The sequence below is a fragment of the Tubulanus polymorphus genome, chromosome 5, assembly GCF_964204645.1.
Source record: "Tubulanus polymorphus chromosome 5, tnTubPoly1.2, whole genome shotgun sequence".
Classification (NCBI taxonomy): Eukaryota; Metazoa; Nemertea; class Palaeonemertea; order Tubulaniformes; family Tubulanidae; genus Tubulanus; species Tubulanus polymorphus.
In genome coordinates, this window is record NC_134029.1 from 16494966 (window position 1) to 16522048 (window position 27083).

General features: G+C 37.8%; 2 protein-coding genes across 10 annotated transcripts in view; one reads left to right on the top strand and one right to left on the bottom strand.

Annotated features, from left to right (window-relative positions):
- Nucleotides 1–1404: 1404 nt before the first annotated feature.
- On the bottom strand, nucleotides 1405–19804 carry LOC141905836 (solute carrier family 49 member 4 homolog). The gene is made up of 13 exons (XM_074794893.1): nucleotides 19527–19804; nucleotides 19042–19232; nucleotides 18607–18703; nucleotides 18354–18517; nucleotides 18154–18199; nucleotides 18020–18039; nucleotides 17889–17939; nucleotides 17552–17681; nucleotides 17326–17434; nucleotides 3226–3293; nucleotides 3016–3134; nucleotides 2740–2925; nucleotides 1405–2033 (listed from the first exon to the last, which is right to left on the bottom strand). The coding sequence occupies exons 1-13, from the start codon at nucleotides 19727–19729 to the stop codon at nucleotides 1834–1836; spliced, it is 1584 nt and encodes a 527-aa protein (XP_074650994.1). The 5' UTR covers nucleotides 19730–19804; the 3' UTR covers nucleotides 1405–1833.
- Nucleotides 19805–21104: 1300 nt separating this feature from the next.
- Nucleotides 21105–27083, top strand: part of LOC141906396 (phosphorylase b kinase regulatory subunit alpha, liver isoform-like) — an 82252-nt gene continuing 76273 nt past the window's right edge. For 8 of the 9 annotated variants that reach the window (XM_074795657.1, XM_074795662.1, XM_074795663.1 and 5 more), the window contains exons 1-3: nucleotides 21105–21208; nucleotides 26294–26490; nucleotides 26592–27050. In XM_074795657.1, coding sequence (XP_074651758.1) covers nucleotides 26413–26490; nucleotides 26592–27050 — 537 coding nt within the window. In that variant the 5' untranslated portion in view covers nucleotides 21105–21208; nucleotides 26294–26412. Of the gene's footprint in view, nucleotides 21237–26293; nucleotides 26491–26591; nucleotides 27051–27083 lie in introns of all 9 variants that reach the window. The other variant, XM_074795659.1, reaches the window with a different exon arrangement.

A 27083-nucleotide genomic window follows, 5' to 3' on the forward strand; every position in this document is an offset into this window, starting at 1 on the left:
TGTGACCAAAAAACTAATTTTTGGCCTGATTTCCATGATGGTATACTTTGGGAAGGGATCTTAAACATGTATATAAAAGCGTTCTGAAGAAAATGTCAACAGTCTTGATATATGATCAATTTCACCATTGTTATGGAACATATCTCTTCACATGGAATTGAGGTTACCCTGTATTTTGTACTCCCCACTAGAAGAGTTGAATTTTGAATTATATACAATTTTCTCTTTATATCAGTACCTATAATGCATATTTTGTAACAATAATCAATTGCAAATTTGTAGCTCGTGACAGGTTCCATGATTGTGGTGAGTAACAGAGTCATTGGTTTTTGTATATACTCACCACGGGGCATTGGATAACAGAATAACATGGTATTTCTGTATATACTGGTACCTAGGCATATTTTGTTACCACAAGCAATTGCAAAATTGTTGCTCATGACATGCTCTGTGATTATGGTGAGTTCCAAGGATTGTATTTGTTCACCAGGGGGCATTGAATAACGTCATGGTATTTCCATTTTGGTAGCTATGCATATTTTGTAAAAACAATTGCAAAATCTAGCTTGTAACATACTCTATGATTGTGCCGAATTTCAAGCTCATTGATTATGTATTTTTTAACCAGGATGTTGAATATTAAATTGTTCGATTGTCAACCATTTCACCAAGTGGGCATGGTGTCCCTGGACCCCTAGTTTCAAATCTAAGCAAGTTTTTGGCCAGTGTAATCCTAAGAATGAATAACTGAAATACAGATAACATTTTATACCAAAAATTAATTGTAGCTGAATACCCGTCCAATGGACGGCTGTTTGCTATATTTGTATACCAAATATTCACTTTTGGCCTGGAAATGTATCTAAATGCCTCAAATGTTAAGAATTCTTAGACCCTTGCCCCTGTCAGTAACCTGTCTTGAGTTTGATTTCACGACCATATATTATCACAAATACCGGATTGTAAGAGTTTACCACCAACGATTAGGTCACTACTCTACTAGCTACCAAAGGCCTTACCCCCTCTATCAATTTTGATCCAAATTCTGGTACCGAATTTTAACCCTGGCTCAAAATGAATATTGCGACTTCCTCGGACCACCGATCTTTTATATGCATGTAACTTGATGATGGGAAAAACTGGTGTTAAGTGCCAGTAAATGGACATTAAGTACAAACATTAATTTCCCTACAATGCATTGCGGGAATTACCGTCGGCTGTTTTGTTTTATAATCAAGATTATCACAGCCTGTTAAAGAGGGTATCCAGAGGAAAATTTTGACAAATTAGATGCATTTAGGTGTTTCTGAGTAGAACTCGGCTGAAAAAGAAGGGTGTGCGCGCCCTCCGCGCATCCCCGGGATCCGCCACTGCTATTGAACTGAGAAATTCTGTTTTACCTTTCTTTCCTTTTTTTAATTTGATATCTGAGACAAATAGAAAACGATATGTCAAGCAATCTGACCCATGCATTGTCTACTGTACATAATAACTGAAATTAACAATTATTATTACTAGTCATTGGTGTAGAATAAAAGGGGTGTTTTACATTTTATAGCTCATTTGATTTATGAACAAACAACAAATGGCTTGTGAAATCAAGTGCTCATGCTACTGGTAATAGTGATAGATTGATGGTCTTTTTTTTATTTATTCAAACTATGGTACATTGATTGCGTCGATCTGTGAAATTGTGGCTGGTCAAATAAAAACTTTATTTCAAAATGTTTGTTAAATTATTCTGATTTTTGAAACGATATGTACATTACAACGACAAATCAATAGAAATTTAGTCGATATGTGTATGTATTACTACTATACTGGTACATGTACTTATTCGTCGTAAAATGAAACACTCCTAGAATTGTTGGTTTCATTGTCAGATGACATTCGAGGATTAGTTGGAGCATTATCCATTAAGTCAGGGGACATAGAATCCAATCTTTGTCTGTAGTACCTCATTTTAAACGGAATTAGAGATATCGGAGATATAACACAAGTTCCAAAAAATATCCATAATGTCCATTCTGTTCCTGAAATATGAATGGAGAGAACTACAATAATGTTTATTGGGGAACGTGTGGCAGTGTTTTACTTCTTAAAAAGAAACAAAAACAGAAATCTGCATGCGGGATGCGCGTTTTTATTTTCATTTTTTTACTGACGGACCTTTTTGACGCACGTGGAAAATGAAACTGACGAGCAACAAGCAATTTTTGCATGGATTGCGTTGCCTAAGTATTTTTCAAAAGTTTGAGAATCCGACTCTGAAAGTCGGAAGATCGCCCAGTCCCAAAACATCCGACTTGCACGATTAGCTTTTATAAGACGGCATTTCCAGGTATCAGTATGATCTCGATCTTTTCCTCAGACGTTCAATATGAAATACAGAGAGAATCGCACAATAAAAACGGAAAACAAAGTCCGAACATGTTGCCTTGAGTTGTTGTTATTCGACTTTCGACTAATATTCTATATGTAGTCATCTTCAGGAATAACTGATATAAGAATACAATGCGGATTCTCTTCGTATACATGTATTTCATAATGAACGTCTGAGGGAAAGATCAAGAAGTACGGTAGTTAATTGAGGTACCTCTAAAACTCCATATTTTACTGTAGAAAGTTAACATCCATGTGGGTGAAATGAACTACATGTATTCTCAAAGCATGTACAATATGAGATTGGTACCCAATCCACTACGTACTTCGCGTTCTGTCCTGATCAGGTGTAATTACCTGTAGATGGCACGAGAACCGGTAGAAATAAATAAATCAATGTGATTACATTCATAGCTATCAAAGGACAGAGCAAAGCAATTCCTTCGGTGACTGGGTAAGCTAACTCGCAGGTAACTTCCAAAGATAGTGGAGCTAAACTTATATAACACATTCCAATCAGAGTTACTGATACAAATATCGTCACTGAAAATAACAAAGTACACGCAGTTTACCAAACTTTCGAGCAAGTGTCTCCTGGAGGTTGTTGAATCTAAGGTTGAATCATTAATTTACCGTGATTATATGGCATGATTTTCGTAGATTGAAGAGTGAATAACAGGACTATAACAGTTCCTAAACTACTTAGAACCGATATCTTCGTTTTCATGTGACCTTTTACAAGATCTGTCAATCTTAAAAATATAAAGAATACAATGTAAACAGTAGAGTTTTCGTAAACGAATTGATACCGCTGCGAGTGAGTGAATAAAGGCCTATACATACCTGGCCATGATTATACCAACTAAATTGCCAACCACTACATTTACAAGCATCATTGTCCCTACTTCATTCTTTAAAAGAGACAATATGGAGAGAAAATTAACCTACAAACCTGCTTGAAATTATAGATCTGGCAGTTGAAAAAACCTCGATTCATATGATTTATCATATTTTGACACAGATTATGAAAACTGGCCTGCAAAAGACTCAAGATCGGATGTGTATATTATCGATCGATCTTATATTATCTACAACGCTACCATTTTGGAACCCATCACTGATAAAGAGATCTCGTGTCAAACGAACATAATCAAACGAGATGTGTCGGTGAAACTATTGGGGTGATAAATTAGTAGTTTACATAACGGGGAGGGAAGCCAGAGTTCAGGGCAGTCGTCGCGCGTAAGACATTGAAGAGAAGATAGGTGAGAGCTACGAGCAATTAGATAATTGCATAATTGCTCGTAGGTGAGAGTAACGTGGGTATCTACGTACGGTAGGGTGGCTTGATATAGCGGCAGCCTTGAGCTCTGGTAAGTTCAAGTAGTGAACTCGTGACGTATAACATAAGTCAAACCCGTTACATAGCTCGGTGGGATAGTATGACGAGATGATACGTCACGGGCTATGATACCGAGCTATGTGGAAGTATACGTCGCGAGTGGCATTGAAACAGCATAAAAAGGGAGGGTTTCAGTACAGTAAAAAAAGAAAAAATCTAGAAATAGGTAGGGAAGCTTAAGATAGGAGGCCGCAAGGTATGCAGGAGTGAGGACTGTATTAAAAGCTGGTATTACAATAAAGGAAGAAACATATATCTACGAGAAGTCGTTAGTATTATTCTAGAGACAGTGGAATATCTCGAATCGGATCAAACACCCTAGAACGGATTAACTATAATCCTCGGAGGAGTTAAAACGACAACTACACGAGTGGAGCACAAACCCACACCACAACAAAACGTCGTCCACAAGCCCAACCCTGATAGGCCTAAACTTAGAGGTCATTGGAACACTCATTTTTGGAATTTATCTTTTACAGTTTAACCCTTTCAATCCCCCAGTCGTTCCTGAACAACATGATATCTAGGGTACTGGTATTATGATCCCGGAATATTTATTTCCCGATGCTGTTGGAAAACAACTACATGTAGTGCGATAACCATACTCAAACATGGTGAACAGATGATAAGATAATAAAACCCACTATTTACAAATTAAAATAAATTATATCACCTGACGACGATCTCTAGTGTGGGATCGAAACGTCGTGTTCTTATAATTAGATTGTTTCAATAAGTACATTCTCGATTTTAGATTTCTTTTAATTTGTAAATAGTGGGTTTTTATCTTATCAACTAAATGTAGTATGCAATTCTGGGGCCAGTTGCTCAAAAGTTGTTTAAAGATAACCGGTCGTTAAATACCATAGTAACAATGAAATTTCAATTGTCACCATATCAACTATCCACTGGTTAACTCTAACCAACTTTTGAGCAACCGGCCCCAGGTGTTAGATGTTTTTACCAGCTCACGATTCGGGTCAGGATAAAAATGGAGCGGTCCACGGTTGATCTATATGCATGTAAATGGAAGATGCAGGCTACCGGTAGGTCAACTGAGCTTGGTAAAAAGTCATACCTCGATTTAACGTAAGCTTATCTAAAACGTACAGGAAAAACCCCGATTTACCGCCCCTCGCATCGCCAGAGTCAACGTTATCACCCTCTAGTACAATCATATACAAATGTATTGCAATATTTCCCGATTTACCGCCATCGTAATAGTCGAGTAACTCGATCTTTAATTGTATTACGATACGCCACCATAAAACTTTACTGATGACCTCACTTATCGATCGATCCGAGGACACCTCACTGTGTTGCAAGCTTCGCCCTCCAGTAAGTAAAACTATTTTATTAGTTGGCACCGACAGCGCCGAAACGAATAAACGGTAAAAGAAAAACTGGAGGAATCAAGATCCTTCGCAACAGAAAATAACTCTACTAGCCCGCGTTGCCCTCTACTAGCCCGCGTTGCTCACGAGCAACACCATATTTTCGGCCCACCTACTGTCTGCTTTCATGAGATTAGACCTTTTAAGGCCAATGTTGCTCACAAGCAACTGCTTTAGTACCTATATCAACTTGCAGATGGCGACACTATACGGTTACTATGTTATTTTCTGTTTGTTCATTTAAACAAGTATTGTGTTATTGAATTTGTATTTTTTTATACCGTGTTATACATCGGGGCCGGTTTCACATAAGCATAATTAACCCTTGATTCATCTTCACCCGTCAAGGGATTCGAACCCACTACGCTAAAGCTGTTCCCCGAACCCCTTGACCTCACGAGTCGTTGGAGTCGTTACTAGCCGACCAGAATCAGGTCGTACCAATCACAGCGCTTGTAACAAACCGTCAGTAGACTTCTGTTGGGTTTCCCGTTAAATTCACCAATCAGCGAACGTTTTACCGAACAAGGAAGTATTTCGCAAATCGATATATGACGTCACGCGCAACAGCTCCAGTAATGATATCACGCTTCGTGAGGCCAGGGGGCTGGTGGAAGCGAGTTCGGGAGTGATACCGGACCCCTGGCAAGCGAGGATGCCCTTGATTATGATTAAATCACTAATCATGATTAAATTATCATGATTAAATCAAGTTAGGTGTTTCACAAAACGTAATTAACTTTAATTATAATTAAGTTAATTACAATATTTAATTCTCCTCTAGAGTGTAATTAAACCATTCAATCATCATTAGTTTATTATTGAAAACAAAAAGCTGCAGATATTATTCATGGAATTTGGTGTTTATCAATTGACGAAGGCAATTCTCATGGTGGCTGATTCGGGCCATGTAAATTTTTTTTTTCGTCCTCCACGAAAACGCGCAAAAACAAATATGACCGCGCAAAAACAAATATTACCGCTCAAAAGCAAACTTTTAACGCGCAAAAACGAAATAATCCGTTTTTGCGCGCGCGCAAAAACAAACTTTCGTTTTTGCGCGCGCGCAAAAACAAACTTTTAACGCGCAAAAACGGAATAATCCGTTTTTGCTCACGATAGATGGCGTAGCGCTTGAAATTGAAATTTATTGAAATTTATTTACACTCATCACCTCAACGAGAGGTATACAGAGGGACATCAAGAAGTATTTACAATTGTATAACATAACGTAAAATATAGAATAATCAATAAAATTTGACAGAGAAAAAGGGAACACAACAAGTTGAGAGTTGACAAGTTGAAGTTGTTGAAGATCCTAAAATGACGACGAGGGTTGATAAGTTTCACAATCGTTTTACAAAAAATTCCTAATCTTCTAGATTTGTTGTTACACCTACTTAATAGGGTTCCAAATTTAGATAAGTTTAAAGAGATGGGGCCGTTCCAAACTAGTTGTCTATACTCGTCTAAAATTGAACATTCTGCAAATAGATGATACTCGTCGAAGATAGTGATATTATGACATAAAGAGCAAGAACGAAGGCAATCGGGTAAATCAAAAAGTCTACAGTTAATTGAATCCATACAGAGATTTGATGTTCTGATAAAACAAATAGGAAGAGCTAGATCGGCTGGCAAGTTTATAAAAGCAACACCTTTTATCATGATGCAGTTCGTTCCAAAAGTAATTAATGTACGCAGTTTTGAGGACACCTTGAACAGTTCTTTTAATAAAACTTTCCGATACGTTTAGTTGATTGAACGCGTGAAGGAGGTTGCATTGAGAAATAATACCTTTAACTTTTAAAAACCACGGTGATTGTAAATACCCTTTCTCAGTAAGTTCAGCTAAAATCATATAACAAGAAAATTAATTTTAGAAAATTATTTGTCGCCTGGGAAAAAAATGTAGAATTTCTGGGCTAAGCTAATGTGGAATTGCAAATTTGAAATCGAAGTTTTAAGAAATTTGGGGAATGATGAGATTTGGCGATTGGGTAGATGATACAGGTCTTCGACTCAAGTAGTGGTTTAAATTTTTTTATTGAAAATTCTCAATAATTGATCGCGAACTTGCGACCGACTTCATTTACTTATGCCTCTAAGCTGGTCTGCAACTTCATTGCCTCCATGGATGAAGAAAGAGCTCTTCTGATGTCTGCTTCATTATGACTTCGAGCATATCGTGTGGCCTAGCCAGCCGGCCCGGTCCCCGGGCCCGGGCCACGCGTTTGGCTGTCACTCGATTTCCTAGAGTCTTGAGTCTGGGTGGGTTGAAGTAGACATTGTCATTTAAAATAACATGCTTATGTTGTTCTGTATGAATTACCCGTGTGTCTTGTATGTTGTATTAATTTATTTTAAAATTTGTATTTATTGAATTTGGGAATTTTATCCCGGAATTTCAATGTAATAAGGATCAATAAAGAATTGAATTGAATTGTCACCTAATACACATGCCATCAGAGGACACGGAGCCGTATATGACAGCTATGCTATTATAAATTGCTAATCTCACGAAACTTGCATACTCCTAATATCAAACATATTTTCACAAACGATTGAATATTGAAATTATATGTTTACACATTTTCATATTAACCGCTTGTAGCCGCTGATGAAATTTACGCCGGCCCTACACACATCGTAGATAGCTTCGTCATTCCACCGGCATGCCCACGTCAGGGTCTGACTTTTATATCAGACTTCCGCATCGTGTATACATCCGCCATTTAACCGAATAATCCGATTTACTTATCGTTTCTATTTATGCCTGCCGCTTCTGATATAATCATACATCCTTTACTATTACAATACGTCTTCTAATGATATTCAATGCAATATAACATTTCGACGTTCAAATATAGGTCATTATATAATCACAGGAAGCCATTCTACATCTATGTCAATAATATTTTGCCAGATAGCTTGTTTGTGTACACATAAACCTGTGACGTTTTGCACATCGATTTACGGCTGTCGTTTGTATAAAAATGACGCTGAATGGTTAGCATTGTTTAGGTTTCATAATGGTAACGTTTTATAAGGCGTCAAAAAAATAACATTCCATTTGTTCTTCGTAATTTCGTTTTTCATTTTAGCCCAATAACAAACCATACGACAGTGGATAGACACTGACACCGGGAGCTCACCGACTTCACCTAATACCATAACTGATGGAGTAGAATTTTTCATCTTTAATAGATATTTGTAAAATTTGGTTTGCACTGCATCAATCTCATCTAAGTCTTCAAACCCCCAGACTTCACACCCGTACGTCATAACTGGCACGACCAAACAATTGAATAAGTGTATAAGTGTTGGGACAGACAAACTTAGTTTTCTACCTTGCCGTAACAAAGAAAACATCGCTTTCCTTCCTTTGTTTGCCGCCCACTTAATATGGGCTTTGAAACTACCGTTTGAAGAAAAAAGTACACCCAAGTAACAATATTCGGGCACTGTATCAACTGTCTGATTACATAATTCAAATAATGGTTCTGGGTTTCTCTTTCTTCCGCGACTAAGTACCATAATGTTGCATTTCTTGACATTTATTGATAGTTTAAAATCAATACAATACTGAGACATGGCATCGAGACCTAATTGTAGTTGCTCTTTCGAATCCGCTAATATAATGGTGTCATCAGCATACATGAGTAGAAACATTTTGATTTTATGACCCAACCCCCTCACAAACTCTGAGGTAGATAGTAAGTGTAAGTTATCTAATCCTAGAAAACCGTGGTCTTGCAAATATTTCTAAAGATCTTGTAAGAAGATTGCAAAGAGGAAAGGGGAGAGGTTCTCGCCTTGACGAACGCCTGATTCACATGAGAATTTCGCCGAGAACCCGTTTTTTGTTTTGACACAGGATTCGGCTAAAGAATACATGTTCCTAATAATTCTAATAATTTTGCCATCTATCCCGTTATTAAGTAATTTACGCCATAGGGCTGCTCGCCATACATTGTCGAATGCTTTAGAATAATCCACAAAACACGCATAAAAACTTTGCCCTTTGCTTAGATATATGTCGATCAGGCTTCTGAGGGCAAATAGATGATCTACGGTTGAAAATTTCTTTCGGAAGGCCGCTTGGTTTACCCCTAGGAGATCAAGTTGATCGGAAAAACTGTTCAGACGATTATTCAGAACTAGTGTAAAAAGTTTGCCTAAACATGATAAAATTGTGAGGGGTTTTCATGTCGAATTTCGACTTATTAAGTCGAATTTCGACTTAATAAGTCGAAATTCGACATGAAAATAAAACTCGAAATTCGACTTAATTAACACGAAATTCGACTTATTATGTCGAAATTCGACTTAATAAGTCGAATTTCGAGTTTTATTTTCATGTCGAATTTCGATAAGTCGAAATTCGACATGAAAACAAAACTCGAAATTCGACTTAATTAACTCGAAATTCGACTTAATTAACACGAAATTCGACTTATTATGTCGAATTTTGACTTATTAAGTCGAAATTCGACTTATAATGTCGAAATTCGACTTAATAAGTCGAAATTGTGAAAAAATTTTCTCGTATGTCACCTAGGGGCTTCCGTAGCCACCATACAATTCCTACATTTATTCCTAGTTTTTTCAGATTGTTTGGCTGAATAATTTGGATTTTTTTGCCTTTTGTAAAAATAATACTCTAGATTTTATTGATTTATTTTCAAACATCCTATGTTTTTGTCAGCACGACCACCACATACTTAGAAGTATTGGATTAATTGATGTTGTCCATAGATTTCTGTCCGTAGAGTATATACGTATCTATTTAGAGTTATAGTGTTAAAAAGTATCACTGCTCCTGCTCGGAAATAAACCCCATTTACGAGGATTTTATTTTGCTGACTGGAGGTGAGTTTCTATTTAAGGTATTGGTATACTAGAATTTCAGGGAAAATCTTAAATTTCTCAGTTTTTTAAAAAGCACTGTTATTGAACACTATAGGTGGGTAGAATGACCTCCGAAATTTTTGGAGTGGTCAGATAACGGCAAAGGCATGTTTTTGGGGGTCAAACAAGACCCCTCCAATCTCAAAGCCCTTAGCAACGGCCCTTAGCAACGTGTTCTAAGTTACTTTTAGAGGTGTTAAACCGATACTATTTATACCCGTACAGTGCTGCCATCTACAATAGATTCACAATAGACTTTATAACCCAAAACATTGCTCTGAAGGTCGTTGGGTATCATTTTTTGAAAGAAATGAAAATCATGAAATTTTCCAGAATTTTGACTTTTACAGAAATTCATAGCATATTTTGCTTTAGTTTCGTGAATACATGCTTCATTGGGCTTTTTAGTGGTAAAATGATTAACTTTAAACTGTTATCTATCAATGAGGAAAGTTAGAAACATTCAAAGAAAAAGAGTTTACGGCTAATCCAATCAGCCCACCCCCCTGCTAAAAGTAGCCAGCCACCAAGGGTGAATGCAATAAATTCAGCATCAGGATGAAGATTTTGGCAACTTCTGCACAATATGGTGGCACAGGAGCTTCCTGCAGGGTAACCAGCATTCAAATGAACAATTTGATAGGTGTAAACCTACTAAAGTGTTGCATTTTAGATAAATTAATTCAAATTCCTTGAGAAATTTAAAAAAATTGGTGTTTTCTTGCAATCATCATTTACGGCTGACGCACATTACCGAAAACATGATTTTGAAAAAAGTACTTGGGGTAGAGCCTTGAAATTTGAAATACTTGTTATCTATCCATAAGTGCATGTGCCTTGGAAAAGTTAATATCTACGTTATGGTAGGTTAGGTACCTCTATGAATATATAATTAGGTAGAAAATTTCTGAAAAATTGTGTAGTTTCAACTTTGAAATAATTTTTTGAAAAATATAACTTGTGTAAACACTAGATAGAGGCACAAGCACTAGCCATGTTAGTTATGAACCAAATGCTGAAAGAATTATAGCGATATATCAATTGGTTTATCTTTTAGAGTGTTTTTCGTAAACCCCTCTAATTGCGCATAAAAACCCACCTAATTAGCATAAATTAAAAAAATAATTTTTGAATGAGTAACATTTTCTATAGAGGTCACACTACCATAGGTTTAATATCTGTAATTTGCTATTTGAAGAATTTAGAAATTCTACTATACCAATACCTTAAAAACTTTAGATTGTTCAACTGGTTCCTGAGACCTTTCAGATCAAACTTTAACTCCCAAAGGAGTGAATTTATCTTTTCCTCTACTAAACAAGGAAGGTTGTTGATGCTTGGACATTGCTGTTCCATGATTTGTCCAGTTATTTTGGGAGGTTTTGAAGACGCTTCAAGGTAATGTCTTGATATTTGGTTTATACATGTATCTACCCTAGACCACAGGGGTTTGGCGATGGGCTTGGATTTTATTTCCGGGTTGTTGATAATCTCGCGAGAATGGCGCTAAATATGAACTACGAATAAATTCAAAATATCACGGAAATACCTTGTGTTTATATTGTTTATTTATCCGCTATAAAGTTTCGATAAACAATTGGTCGTTAAGAATCATTATCAGACGGTCGTCACGCTACTATATAAAATCACAAGGGATGAAACGCCTTCAGAGTTGTGCCAGCCAGAAAGTTGGGACAGTCACGTGACATTCTGATGATGTCATCACATTTAAAACTTTAACATGAAAAGTTAACATATTCACAGACTGATATCAATTGTCAGATGATGATTCATATGAAATTAATAACTTATAAAGAATAAATTATGATCAAATATATAATTCATAAAAAAAAATTGCATTTGAATGTAAGTTATTCTCAAATATTTTTCGTATCATAGTTTCCATCTTAGATGCTTCGGGTTTGCATTCATTCAAATAAGAAGCGCGACTGTCACGTGACTGTCCCAACTTTCTGGCTGGCACGAATTGAACTGCGTTTCATCCCTTGTGATTTTATAAAGTAAAGCGTGACGACCGTCTGATAATGATTCTTAACGACCAATTGTTTATCGGAACTTAATAGCGGATAAATAAACAATATAAACACAAGGTATTTCTATGATATTTTGAATTTATTTGCAGTTCATATTAAGCGCCATTCTCGCGAGATTATCAACAACCCGGAAATAAAATCCAAGCCCATCGCCAAACCCCTGTGCCCTAGACACATCTTCAGTCCAAAAACTGGCCCTGTCAGATTCAAGATGGCCGACTGGCAGCCATTGTTGTTCGCCACAATCAGCACTTTTTACACATTTTCGAAGTTTTCGAGGGAAATTTTGAAGACGCTTTGATCAATTACCTTCCTGATCTTTCGTCTATATTTGAATCTATCAAGGGCCCATCAGCATATAAGAAAAATTGGGTCGATCTGACTCAAGATGGCCGTCCTATGACCTTTTTAGTGCCCAAAAATGTCAATTTTGGCCAGAATTCTAGGTCCTGTAGCTTCCTACTGGTTTGCCATTTCTCATTGCAATTTGTGATGGATATTCTTTGGAATGGGATGTTTTATACCTGAGACGCAATTGGCGGCCATCTTGTCATCAGTACTCACTCGTAGCTGGAAAAAAGTTTTTCCACATTAAATTGATACAGGCTTAGGTCTTAGCATATTGTGTTACTATATTCAATTGGAAAGTTGTAGCCCATAATGTGTTCTATGGTGACAATGTAAAAATTCAAGAAATTTCACAAAATGGAGGATTTTCTCTCTCATTCAACTGGACTTAAGGAGTCTTTTTGCCAATCCATCTAATCGGTACAGAACTGGAAATATATCGGATATTCAGTTGATCTCCGCGACTTTTGGCATTCTGTTAAGACATAAATGAGGTATGTATCCCAAAAAGTAAGCAAAATATCCCAGAAAAACAGGTCTCATTCATTAATAAATAGACATTAGGCATATTTTGTTACATGATCAATTGCAAAGTTGTATTTCATGACATGTACTACGATTGTGGTGAGTTTTAAGGTCATTGAGTTTTGCATATGGTCACCAGGGGGCGTTGAATAGTAGAATAACTTAGTGTTTCCATATTAAATTGGTAACGAGGCATATTTTGTTATCACAATCAATTACAAAATCATAGCCGCTGACATGTTCTATGATTGTGGTGGGTTTCAAGGTCATTGGTTTTTGTATGGTCACTAGGGGGCGTTATGTTTTGAAATTGTTAGATTGTTGAGAATTTGAAACCACTTCCCAAGTGGGCATGGTGTCCCTGGACCCCTAGTTTTCATAAGCTAACATTTCAGATGGCCAGTAGTAGAAAATACATACAAATACTCGTAATTTAGGATGAAATAGCTTTAAATGATCGGCATACGGTGAAAATACATTCAAATAGGATACATTTTGATGTAATCAGAGGAAATGAAAGCAGCAAATCGGATAGGGAAAACCTGGGTCATCCCGAGCCTGAACAATGGACCGTCATCGTTCTAGCACTATCACATGGAGTTTATTGTTATGGTGTACTAAAAGCTATTTTACTGTATTTCACTCTCAGATAATAAAGTACGAAGTAAAAAGTCGCAAATTGGGTCATTTATCTTTACTGGGTTGAGAGCCGAATAATCATTATTATTCATAAATATTGGTAAGAAAAATCTGTGTATGGATGAATTTTAACTTTCTAGTCATCAGTCTAGGCCAAGGTATCAAAATATGCAATTCTGAGCTGACCATTGCTGAATGAAAGTTTTTGTGACAGGTCGGCCACTGTCTATCAATGTTGCTCATGAGCAACATTACCAAAAACAATACAAAAAATGGGCTAAAAGTGAATTTTGACATTAGGAATCAAAAACCCACCCCTTTACCATCTGGGATCTCACAGGAAATAATTTTCATTCAATTTAAAAGTGGTGGCGAGTAGAGGGTTAAAGGCGGCGTACAGTAGCGATGTCTATTTATTAATCGATCAGCGATTGATATCGTAGTATGAGCCGTAAATGTCCCATGTGATATGATTCCTTATTCTTGCTTACGATGTTTTCCTAATGATGCGCCCGCCCGATGTTTAAAAAGTTTTTAATTGTGAAAGGATGTTTTTTTTCAGATTTTTTCTTAATTCATCACATCAATTTACATCGTTGCCTACTGAGCAGATAATAGGTTAGGTATTTGAGTGACTCGACATAAACCCCGATTTACCGCCACACTCTATTTACCGCCAAAATCAGGAATCCCAGGGTGGCGTCAGGAATCGAGGTACTGTACCCGGTGCCATCGATTTGGAATTGGGTCATGACCCTTCACTATAGGACAATTTTGAAATCAATCCCCTGATGAGTGAACCTCCAGATTATGTATTTTCTGCAAGATAATTGACAGAGCTTAGAATCTAATAGCTCTGTCCAATATCAGTTTTATCTATAGGCTATATCTATAGATATATAGATAAAACTGATGTTTTGATAATTAGGGCCCCTGGGTCCAGCCCGCACCCCTAAAATAAGTGTAAATTGGGATCGAATCCTATGGGCGGCCATCCCCGCCAAACAGACTCTCAAGTCATCACGTGAAGGATAAACCCATAACGTGAAGTATAATGTAGTAACGTGAAGGAAAAACTCATAACGTGAAGGATAATGTCATGACGTGAAGGATCAACCTTAATCTAACGTGAAGGATAAAACCCATAACGTGAAGTATAATGTTGTAACGTGAAGGATCAACTCATAACGTGAAGTATAATGTCATGACGTGAAGGATCAACTCACGTCATCAAGGATAAACCTATTATGTCACCAGATGGCGTGCCGGTCGGAAATAGACCGGCAACCAGCCTAAAATAATGGTTTCACCCATCCTCGGACGTTTGCCAGGGTTTGATTGCCGCCCGCCGGTGAGTTCACGCCCCGGTTCACCCCAACACAAAACCCTGGCCGCAATTGTCTTGCATGGATATCTTACAAAAAATTCTACTTTCATGAGCCAATCAGATGCGGTTGTTTGTCACCGGCTGATTCGCTAAATCAAACTTTTTGGTATGTCTGCTCAAGAAATTTTTGGGTAGTGTAATAGACCAATAAAAGATTTGCAGCTGCAGGTTGAACTTGTGTTGTGGCGTAAGCATCGGCCGGCAGCAATAAAACCCGGGCAAGCGAGAATGACTGAGGAACGTTCTAGTCGATTCATCATTCTTATGTAACTTCTCAAATACAGCAGAACAAAACAATCATCATTATTTATGGAGGTTCCCCCAAAAATGCTGGAAAAGTCTTTTTTCGCAAAGAAAATTTCAGAAAGGGATAAATCTAAACATATGTCCCCAACATATCTCTTGCAGCCCTCGTATTGCTAAATCTGCCCTTTTTCAGTTCCTCCCCTTCAAAGGATCCTAGATTCGCCCGTCCCTTTTATCGCTATCAAATGATGCCATCTCATGTATGATCTTATATCTAAGAGATGAAACGGATAAATACATTATTAATTATATGAGTACATGTAGTAATTTAGCAATGATTTCACTATGCAACTGCGCTGACGGACGAGAATCCACTGACGTCACAATTCGCGATTGGTTAGGCTAAACAAGAAAATTAATTTTAGAAAATTATTTGACGCCTGGGGAAAAAATGTAGAATTTCTGGGCTAAGCTAATGTGGAATTGCAAATTTGAAATCGAAGTTTTAAGAAATTTGGGGAATGATGAGATTTGGCGATTGGGTAGATGATACAGGTCTTCGACTCCAGTAGTGGTTTAAATTTTTTTATTGAAAATTCTCAATAATTGATCGCGAACTTGCGACCGACTTCATTTACTTATGCCTCTAAGCTGGTCTGCAACTTCATTGCCTCCATGGATGAAGAAAGAGCTCTTCTGATGTCTGCTTCATCATGACTTCGAGCATATCGTGTGGCCTAGCCAGCCAGCCCGGGCCACGGGTTTGGCTGTCACTCGATATCCTAGAGTCTTGAGTCTGGGTGGGTTGAAGTAGACATTGTCATTTAAAATAACATGCTTATGTTGTTCTGTATGAATTACCCGTGTGTCATGTATGTTGTATTAATTTATTTTAAAATTTGTATTTATTGAATTTGGGAATTTTATCCCGGAATTTCAATGTAATAAGGATCAATAAAGAATTGAATTGAATTGTCACCTAATACACATGCCATCAGAGGACACGGAGCCGTATATGACAGCTATGCTATTATAAATTGCTAATCTCACGAAACTTGCATACTCCTAATATCAAACATATTTTCTAAAACGTTTGAATATTGAAATTATATGTTTACACATTTTCATATTGACCGCTTGTAGCCGCTGATGAAATTCACGCTTGCCCTACACACATCGTAGATAGCTTCGTCATTCCACCGGCATGCCCACGTCAGGGTCTGACTTTTATATCAGACTTCCGCGTCGTTTATACATCCGCCATTTAACCGAATAATCCGATTTACTTATCATTTCTATTTATGCCTGCCGCTTCTGATATAATCATACATCCTTTACTATTACAATACGTCTTCTAATGATATTCAATGCAATATAACATTTCGACGTTCAAATATAGGTCATTATATAATCACAGGAAGCCATTCTACATCTATGTCAATAATATTTTGCCAGATAGCTTGTTTGTGTACACATAAACCTGTGACGTTTTGCACATCGATTTACGGCTGTCGTTTGTAAAATGACGCTGAATGGTTAGCATTGTTTAGGTTTCATAATGGTAACGTTTTATAAGGCGTCAAAAAAATGATACCTTGTTTCTCCGCTCTGCTGAGCTTAAATGTTGACCCGGCCGGCCACCTATCTACCCTATACATTACTTTTTTTAAAATCGTGACCAATTTTACCATAACAGACCCGGCCGCTATAGAAATGAACTGTTTGCAAATTTTATCATATTTTACTAAAATGACCCGGCCGCTGCGGAGAAACAAGGTATCATTTTTGTTTAGCCTTAAACCATGGAGTATGGGCGGTTTTATATGGTCCATGGTTGAATAGGCAACACATATCAAATTACGGTCATCTTAACAGATTCCAAGTATCTTATCTACTTCAATCCATTGGATGTGAGTTATTCTTGAATTCTAGATTTAATTCTTTAGTGTGTCAAAGGTCTTTCTGTGAAGGGGCCCAGGGATTCCATCCCCTGTCAATTAATACGCGGCGGTTTTTCTTAAAGAAGTAAAAATTCACCTGCGTAAAACCCAATGGCTTAAGATTAATTTCTAACATGGTATACCATCCTAAGTAAGCACCAAGTGGGATCCGAGTTGCCACTAAAAATATCCAGTAATCTTTATGGCTGAAATGTACATACATATATACATATATATACGTCCATTCCGACAAAAGTTGAATACCCTTTTGTTAATTTCAAAAACTTAACGATTAAGGTCTATTGAATGGAATTGTCTTTTACCTGAGAAGTTGTTTGAATCCTTCTTTAGCTGTTGTTTTATTCATTGAAGCGGATATACTGGGAGGTGTAGGGGGCCTGGCAGGAAAATATGCAACTATCGTTAAAAACAGCATCCCTGCAATTGCTGCGTCTAGAATGTTATGTAAAAATAAGAAAAAAAACATAGATTTTTGTACATGTATAAAATGTACCTGGGATAGTATCAGACTGTATCAATTATTTTTCAACTTATCTAAGGACAATGAACCAGTTACCTTAGTCTCGATGACTAGATGACAGGGATTAATTTTGAAAAGTTTTATCCGAGTCTTTTTACACATTCAATATATATACTTACGAATTATTAGTTGCTCAACGATATCGTTGAATTCATTTTTCATGACCGTATCTGAAAGGTATTTATTCTGATCGAGTTTCATGCTCTGAGTATAGGCCCATATGTTTCTAAAATTTCGAATTCGTACCTACCTGTTTCATTGCTCCAATTACTGAAATATTGGACTTTTTATCTAGAACGCCGTTATGATACATGTATTGATTGTTTGTTAATGACATTTCATTTCAGAGAAGAATGTCCTTCAACAAGTTGCAAATAAACTAACCTCGTGTTTGTGGTAATGTTCGGTTGATCCGCAACGATGAAAGGACCTAATGAACAATAACAAAACATATAGCGGGTTACGCCAGCATGTACCCAATATTATTGGTACTGAATTGATAAATTGAGTCAGCTCCCTGGTTTCAAGTTAATGAGTCTAGAAACGACCCAAAGCGTAGGGGACGGATTTGTTAATTAGCGTACCTATTATTGCCTGTAATCCAGCTCCGAGTGTATTTGATACGGCTGAAACAACTGTAGCTGTAGTTCGCTGATTCGGCGGAAACCAAATAGACGAAAATATAGGTGGTGCTAATTGGGTTAGACTCGCGGTTGACCCCACTAGGAATTGTCCTGTATGAATGAACCTAAAAATTCAAAAATTGACACTAACAGCGCTTTCGTGCGCCCCTCCCTGATCAGTGTCACCAATCATTGGAATTTGGGGATAACTTACCAGCGCCGATATGAAGGGTCAACAACGAGAATGAGTAGTCTAACAGCGCCCCCTACGGCTAATAGACCAGTGGCTAATACGCAAACAAACCTCAATCCTGAACGACAATGAAATACATCGCAAAAAACTAACGTCAGTCTAATTCTAAGAGGTATATGAGATATCAGTGACGAAAATCTAAACAAGCTATAACTGCGATAACAAAATCAAAATGCCCTTCGTCAAGAAAGATTCACAAACATTCAAACCAACTTTGAAAACTTTATGTTTTATAGACAAAATTTCCAAGGAGGCTACACCAAATCCAATAAGCATACTATGAGTTTTGGATGGGGGTCAGGCTTCTGTGAATTAGGGTTGATTCATAGATTCCTTGATATCTGTCAATCAGTACGTAGTGCGTTTTAACATAGAATATAAAAGTTTCTGCCTTACCTCTTTGTTCTAATGCATAAGTGAATGGTACTATAAATGTAATAAAACCAATAGGACCCCAGTTTGCGAGAAAGGCCACTTCACCATCGGATATGCCAAATACCACACTAGTGGAATGAGCTATCGCTGCCCATGTCGACCACATAGCTCCGAGCAATCCCAAAAACCACCCCATCAAGAATAACACATAACTAAAAATATTCAAATAAAACACGAATATGCAAATGAGGGCGACATTACGACAAAACTAAAATAATGCGACAAAACAATTAAAACATCAGTCTTTATTACGTTATCAATTGGACTAATTATTGAAAAGCTAATAAAACGGGTGACAAAACCAAAAATGAATTGTCGCGTTATCTTAGTTTTGTCGTTATGTCGCCCTCATTTGCATATTCGTGTTTTTTCACGTATGGCCCTTCAGCCACCATAGATTTCAACTTGGATTTAACAGAACTAGCCTGTTTACACTTTTTACTTACAATCTGCGTTTATACGGTTTTAAACCTAGTGTTTCAGCGGTAACATTGGTAATGCTTGACGCATCGCTCAGTTGCCTCTTAAGTAATGGGGCCCGGTCTGTTCTCCCGACGTCCAGAACTGGGGCGCTGGATCTTCTCTGTAGGAATCTCGATTGCACCGGTATGCGTTTTAGACCACTGACCGTATCCTCTGCTTCCTCCATTTTCCTACCTGTAATTAAGTACACTGTCTATCTCATGTGACCAGACAATTTCAAACTGTCTTCAATTCCGGCAGATAAGATAGAAAATTACGACAGTGGATCGATATTTGATCTAGTTCGATAAGAAAGTTCGTGTACATTTTCAGATAGGCATACGGGCTACATTGATATAAAGGGGTTGGAGCAAAACGTGGGGCAGTAGATTGGGGTCCGTTTTGGGGACACGTCTTAATACATAGATCTGATGAAGTGACAAAACTGATCATGGAAAGTAATCCTTCACGTGAGTTTCATTTTAAAAATGTAATTTCCACAACAAATACAAATTTGTACATATGGTTTATTTTTCGAAACTTGTCCTTCTCGACCCCGCCAAAACAATAATTAACCAAAAAACCCAAATATTTAGCGCGAGAAAATTATGTTCACTATATTTCTAAGTCATTCAGGATTCAAATTCAGGATTTCGATTTTTATATAGCAGTCTAGCTTTGGAGAATTGGTTATTATGTGTGCCCATAAAGTTTGAATCTCGGTTGTATGTGCTTAAAAAGCTCTTAGCATGCAAATGATACGAAATTAGATGGGTCCTCTCTAGCCTAAAAATCTGAGTGATTCAGTATGCCAATATATTCAGCGAGGAATCTATACCTCGAGGGGTTTATAGTTTAGTCGTAGTAAATGATAGTCTACACTTGGTTAGATATGATACGAAATTGATGTAGTTGAGGTATTTTCAATAGATTTTTTAATGTTATTTACGATTTTGTTGTAGATCATTCCGAACTTTTAAGATCTAGTTAATCGAATTAACGTTTAAAAAAATGTTCAAAAAAACATTGTGTCTAATATTAGAAATTGTGTATTCAGTATCGTTTCAGAAGGGAAATTTTTTTGAAGTTTTCAGAAAGATTTTTTTTCGTATTGATTAATTGTAATAGATTTAATCTTTTCATTTCTTATTCGAAAGTTAAATAATTCGGATCGACTGGGATTCGAAACCACATACATTTTTTGGCGATTTCATCGTTTTGATTTGTTTTGTTTACATCCGGGATACCATCCTTCCAGGGGTACGTATTATTATCGCGCCTAGTCTACGGCAATACTGATGGTAATAAGTAAAATTAGAACTTAAAATCACACGAAATAGAAGATGATCTGGAACCAGTTCTGCCAATGAAATCATTGACTACTAGTAGTAATTAATTACTCTATTTGCCAAAGCAGTTACTATGAGTTGAGCTGAATGAGTACATTTAGGATTAATTAAATACTTCACCTACAAAATCACTACGTTTTGACGTTTCATCAATTATGTTTGGGTTCAGACTAGAGCTACCTATTCGACACGGCGTCAATTCTTATTCCGCAGCAGAGCTTTTGACCTTGTCAGGATCGAAAACTTTAGCATGGCCAAAAAAATAAATGTTCAAAGTGATTTAAGAACCACGGACGATCATTGCTAAATAACCACGGGTAAAAGTGCAGATCCGCACCTCTCGGCGTAATAAATGGTTCAATCAATTACATTAAACAATATGTAATAGATGAAATCTAAGTGACGGACGCTTCGTCACTACAGCTTGATTTAATTTTTACGACTAAGATTAATAAGAAATCATAACGATTCGAAAACGACCTCGTTCACGTATGGAGTGTAACAAAAACACTCAAAATAGTGTCAGTGACTAAAGGAACACCGAGAAAATTAATTGTTGTCAATGAAACTGGAAAGAAACTCTTACTAACTCTTAAAGTCTATCAATTTTATTTCGATGTTGAGATTGTTCTGTAGATTTGGGCCCCGAGCATTAAATTATTCGCTGTGGCTACTCGTACGGACCCGTCCGGATTACTCTGGAGGCTATTCGTACGGTAATAGGATCTGTACGCTAATAACCGTCGCTGATTGGCCGATTAACGCCGCGCATGCGTACAGAGGTGCACGCCTTAGAAAATCCAAGGAAAGTGTGGAGAATAGAGTTAGAGAAAAATAGCGGATAGAGCGAGACTCGGCCAGTAAATTACTAGCGCAGCATCATACCACTAGACCACCGAGCTCGCTGACAGTCGGTCGAATGTTTTAACTACATATAGCCTCACCTTACCCTAACCCTATCCCGGCGCTATTGCACTTTCGTACCCCCCTCCCAAAAATTTTTATTTCAGCATATTTATTATCAGGGAGGTCTAAGGATTCAAAATCAGTAACTTTTGGCCCAAAAAACTAACTTTTTCTGGGTTACAATCATGTTATTTTGGGCCCTAAATCGCGTGTAAAATCGCCGATTCGCGACGTCAACAACGCCATACCTATTGGATGTCAATCAAAGTTTCTAACCCTCCACTGAAATGTCATGACATTAAAACTTTGCAAAAAACCATGTTTTCAAACATAACCATCTCTGAAAATGACGCGTATGTTTGCATTATTTTCATACTTAGCTATTGATTTAAAGATGTTCTGATGAAGAAAAGTTATATGCCCAAAAACGAAATTTTGTCAATTCAATTCAATTAAATTTATTGAGATATTTTTGACATGTTTTTAGGGGGTAATTAGTGCGGAAACATGGCCGACCCGTCGGTTTGAATCGAGGAAATCGGCCCCAAATCAGAATTTTGGCTTGGGAAAAATTATTATTTTTGGTCAAAAGTAATTTATTTTGACTCTACAGACCTCCCTGATTAATAATATACAGAAGGGTACGAAAGTGCAATAGCGCCCCCTATCCCTTCCCATACACATAATTCCAGAGTTATCCGATGGGTGCGTACGAATAGCCTACGGAATTATTCGTACGGGTCCGTACAAGTAGCCACTTCGTAAATTATTGAAGAAATTAAATCAATTCTTATTGTTAAGCTTGGAAAAATGAAAATTAATGCCATATGGCATATAGTTAATTGGTGGGGGAAAGAAGATGAAACTTCAACTTAAAGGTTCGATTAATTTCTGGTTATTTAAAATTTTGGCTTATATTTTGATTAGGAAAATTATGACGAACCTGTTCATTCCATCTGTAGATCAAATGAAATTCAATTTTCTATGAAAATAACTTGACCCATTTCTTAACTAAATATAAACTGGTCTTTGGCTACCCAGGGTAGGTCGGTTTACCACTGCTAAAAAGATTACTATTTCGATTTGTATCAGGAATTTTTCAATGGCTTTATAAACCACTTTGTAAAACCCGAAATGTAAAAACCGACATTATGGTGAAACTGAGACGGTTTGCAAGATTGAAGAATTTGACCTGGTGTTAATTTAGAAATTAGCTCCATTTGAAAAGTAAAGAAAGACAAGAAAAAATGAAAGATACAATGAAACGCTTCGATCGCATAATTTTTTTCTGCCAGAAAAATCGAATAAATTATCAGCAGTAAAATTTAAATGTCAATACAAAAATTGATTTCTTTTGCAAAAAATATTTATTTGTTTCTAATTCTCGGGGGGAATGTCGAGTACCGGGAATATACGGCTCAAAATTAATAGTGCACGTGGCTAGCGGTACCAAATTCCTTATTTGGTGAAAGAAGGGGCGGAGACTAATGTTTTTGCTGACCGCGATGTCGCTGCTCCGCGAAGCGAGACCATGCCGCCAATCCGCCGCGCTGCCTTGAAATTTTAAGCAAATCGTACGACAACGCGACTCATCGCAGTTTTAGGGTCATTAAACTTGATAAATGATTACATATTTCAGCGCTGCGGCTGGGGTTGACTGTCGCGCGCGAGAGCGTAATTCTCCGGGATTCGAACCTGCGATGGCTGAACCGGGCGCACTGGCGCATGGTTTGTTTATTATGAATTCGCTCCCCGTTGCTAAGGGAATTTCAGCTTTTTTCGAACTCGTTCGATCAACGCGGTTCATTTTTAGCCCACTTGGGACTTTAGTTCCAGCGGGCTATTGCGTTCACTTTTCGTCCATTCGTTCGTTGTAGCGTCCGTCCGTAGACGGAATCCAGTTATTTTGGGAAGTTTTGAAGACGCTTCAAGGTAACGTCTTGATATTTGGGTTACACATGTATCTACCCTAGACACATCTTCAGCCCAAAAACTGCCCCTATCAGAATCAAGATGGCCGACTGGCAGCCATTGTTGTTCGCCAAAATCAGCACTTTTTACACATTTTTGAACTTTTTGAAGGAAATTTTGAAGACGCTTTGATCAATTACCTTGATCTTTCGGATATATGTGAATCCCCCCAGGGCCCATCAACATAACAAAAATTGGGTCGATCGGACTCAAGATGGCCGTCCTATGACCTTTTTAGTGCCCAAAAATGTTAATTTTGGCCCAAATTCTGAGTCCTGTAGCTTCCTACTGGTTTATCATTTCTCATTGCAATTTATGATGGGTATTCTTTGGAAAGTGATGTTTTATACCTGAGACAGGTATTTTTCATCAGCCAATTATGACGCAATTGGCGGCCATCTTGGTGTCACCAGTACTCATTCGTAAGTGGGAAAAAGTTTTTCCACATAATATTGATACCTAAGCATATTTTGCTACCACAATCAATTAGAAAGTTGTAGCTCATAACGTGTTCTATGATTGTGGTGAGTTTCATGGTAATTGGATTTTGTATATGGCCACCAGGGGGCGTTGAATAATACAATATCTTAGCATTTCTTTATTATATTCGTACCTATGCATATTTTGTAACCACAATCAATTGCAAAGTTGTAGGTCATGACATCATCTATGATTGTTGCGAGTTTTAAGGACATAAGTTTATCTATATGGTCACCAGGGGGCGTTGAATAGTAGAATAACTTAGTATTTCCTTATTATATTGGTACCTAGGCATATTGTGTTACCATGATCAATTGCAAAGTTGTAGTTCATTACATGTTCTATGATTGTGGTGAGTTTCGAGGTCATTGGGTTTTGAATATGGTCACCAGGGGGCGTTGAATAGTAGAATGACTTAGTATTTCCATATTTAATTGGTAACGAGGCATATTTTGTTATCACAATCAATTACAAAATCGTAGCTGCTGACAGGTTCTATGATTGTGGTGAGTTTCAAGGTCATTGGTTTTTGTAAATGGTCACCAGGGGGCGTTGAATGTTGAAATTGTTAGATTGTTGAGCATTTGAAACCACTTCCCAAGTGGGCATGGTTTCCCTGGACCCCTAGTTTCGTTTACCGTGTCGACGGTGCGAGGGGCGTGTGGCTTCATGTTCCTAAAGGCTGGCTTATGTGGACAAGCAACGCGACGCCTACCGATGCAACTGGGTTTATCGCCGATTAGCGGCCTACGAGAGGCCGCCAGTTGCTCCTCAATCGGTTCGACATAAGCCGGCTTGCGAAGGCAACGCGACGCCTACCGACTCGTCGCAACCCGTATCCGGCTAGTTGCCCATGTTCTACTCCGGCCTACGGTAGGCAGGCAGTTGCTTTCGATCGCAGCCGACATAAGCTCATCTGCGATGCGACGGAACTGAGCGCAGGGGTTCCAGCCAATGAGAGACCGCATATACATAGTACAAATTATCACCACTAGTTAGCGTCATTCGTAATTAGTCATAAACTTCCAAATCCAAGTAGTTCAAAACGTAAACCAAACCTTCAGCACGGCAGAGGACTGGACCGAAGATCTAGAAACGAAATTGGTAGAATTATGGTGTGAGCGGCTATCTTTATAGATGTCGCTAGCACGTTGTATTCAAAACATTATCAGAAAGATCGAAGTCTTAAAGAAATAGCTTTTCTAATAGAAATATATTTCCTAATAATTCAAATTTATTCTCAAAATGCTTATCACATGACCATTTGAGCCGTTGCAGTTGCTAGTAATCGCAACCGACATAAGCAGGGAAGCAACTGGGAGGATCTTGTATCCCGCTAGTCGGCCTCAGTTGCTGCGAATCGGAGCGCAGTCGACATAAGCTGGGCTGCGATCGTGGTTGCTTCCAGTTGCGTCGGTAGGCGTCGCGTTGCTTGTCGACATAAGCCAGCCTTAAGTGATAGCGGCTTATTCATCGCACGTGGCCGTTAATCGTTATTATTTCAGGTCATGTAGGCCATTAATTTTATCTCATCGATCCCTATTAAAGTAACTCTAGGGGACTCGCACAAAGGGTGTTATTTTATGGGTAGAAGAGTTATTATTACAAGTAAGTAAATATCGTTGTAGATTATTAATTTCAGATGTCCGAGGACAGAGAGGTTGTGCGGTGCGCTCTTTCCCCCTTTTTTTTGGGGGAAGGGGACTTGCACAAAATATGCTGTGCTTGCCGAAAGGCTGAGTGGGCACCAGCAGTGACCGCTCCGCTCCCTGCAGGGAATGCATGGAGTGGGGTTTTAAGCTCTTCGAATACTACATCAATTCACTAGCGGTGTTTCTCAGATCGTGAAGCATTTCAATTAGTGGACATGGTGTGTCTGCCTCTGGACCCCTAGTTCAAACAAGAAATTACACATGAAAAATAGGTCATTTCCTTGTCAACCAACGTTGGTTTGGAGGGTAACACTATTTGAGATTGCTGACTGTTATCTCTGATTGATGGTTGCTGACTTATCTACAATTTCATGCTTTCAAATCTTGTTACAGGCAAGCTAGTTCATCAAAGTTCATGTTTCAAAACTAGACTTCTTGAATCAGGAATAATCTCTCCGTGTGATGGGTACTGATGATACACTCATATATTGAATAAACGCAACTAAGCCATAATGAGAAGTCGAAGTAATTCTGGAGTGCGTTTGGATTATTTTTACAGAATTGTAAATAAAACAATTCTGAAACATCAGGTAGACCTTGCCTCAACTTTTTACTTCACTCTTACTCGGTACTTGTGTCCCTGGCAAATTTAGTACATTCCCGCTCCATTTATACTTCTTGCTCATTTCAGCATCCAGTTACGGGATTACTGCCAGCTACGCCTGATCACCCTCATGCCTGGGTTAGAGATAATGTATACTCCATTCTGGCAGTTTGGGGCTTAGCTCTAGCGTATAAGAAGAATGCCGATTTGGACGAAGACCGAGCGAAGGCTTACGAATTGACTCAAAGTGTTGTGAAATTAATGAGAGGTTTACTATTGTCGATGATGAAACAAGTTGATAAATTAGAGAAATTCAAATACACGCAAAGTAAAGAGGACTGTTTGCATGCAAAGTTTAGTGTTTCCACTGGAGCGACTGTGGTCGGAGACACGGAATGGGGACATTTACAAATAGATGCAACTTCATTATATCTACTACAACTAGCTCAAATGACGGCATCCGGCCATCAGATTGTGTATACTTTAGATGAAGTTTCATTCATTCAGAATTTAGTCTTCTACATAGAATCTGCTTACAGAATTCCGGTAAAAAAATGGAGATTTTCGATTGCCTACTTA

Excerpts from the sequence above, each read along its gene's own strand:
- LOC141905836 (XM_074794893.1), bottom strand. The coding sequence starts at position 19,729 with ATGGAGGAAGCAGAGGATACGGTCAGTGGTCTAAAACGCATACCGGTG. Across the intron at positions 18,518-18,606 it reads GACCCTTCATATCGGCGCTG|GTTCATTCATACAGGACAAT; the intron begins GTAAGTTATCCC and ends TTGAATTTTTAG. Across the intron at positions 18,200-18,353 it reads TGGATTACAGGCAATAATAG|GTCCTTTCATCGTTGCGGAT; the intron begins GTACGCTAATTA and ends ATTGTTCATTAG.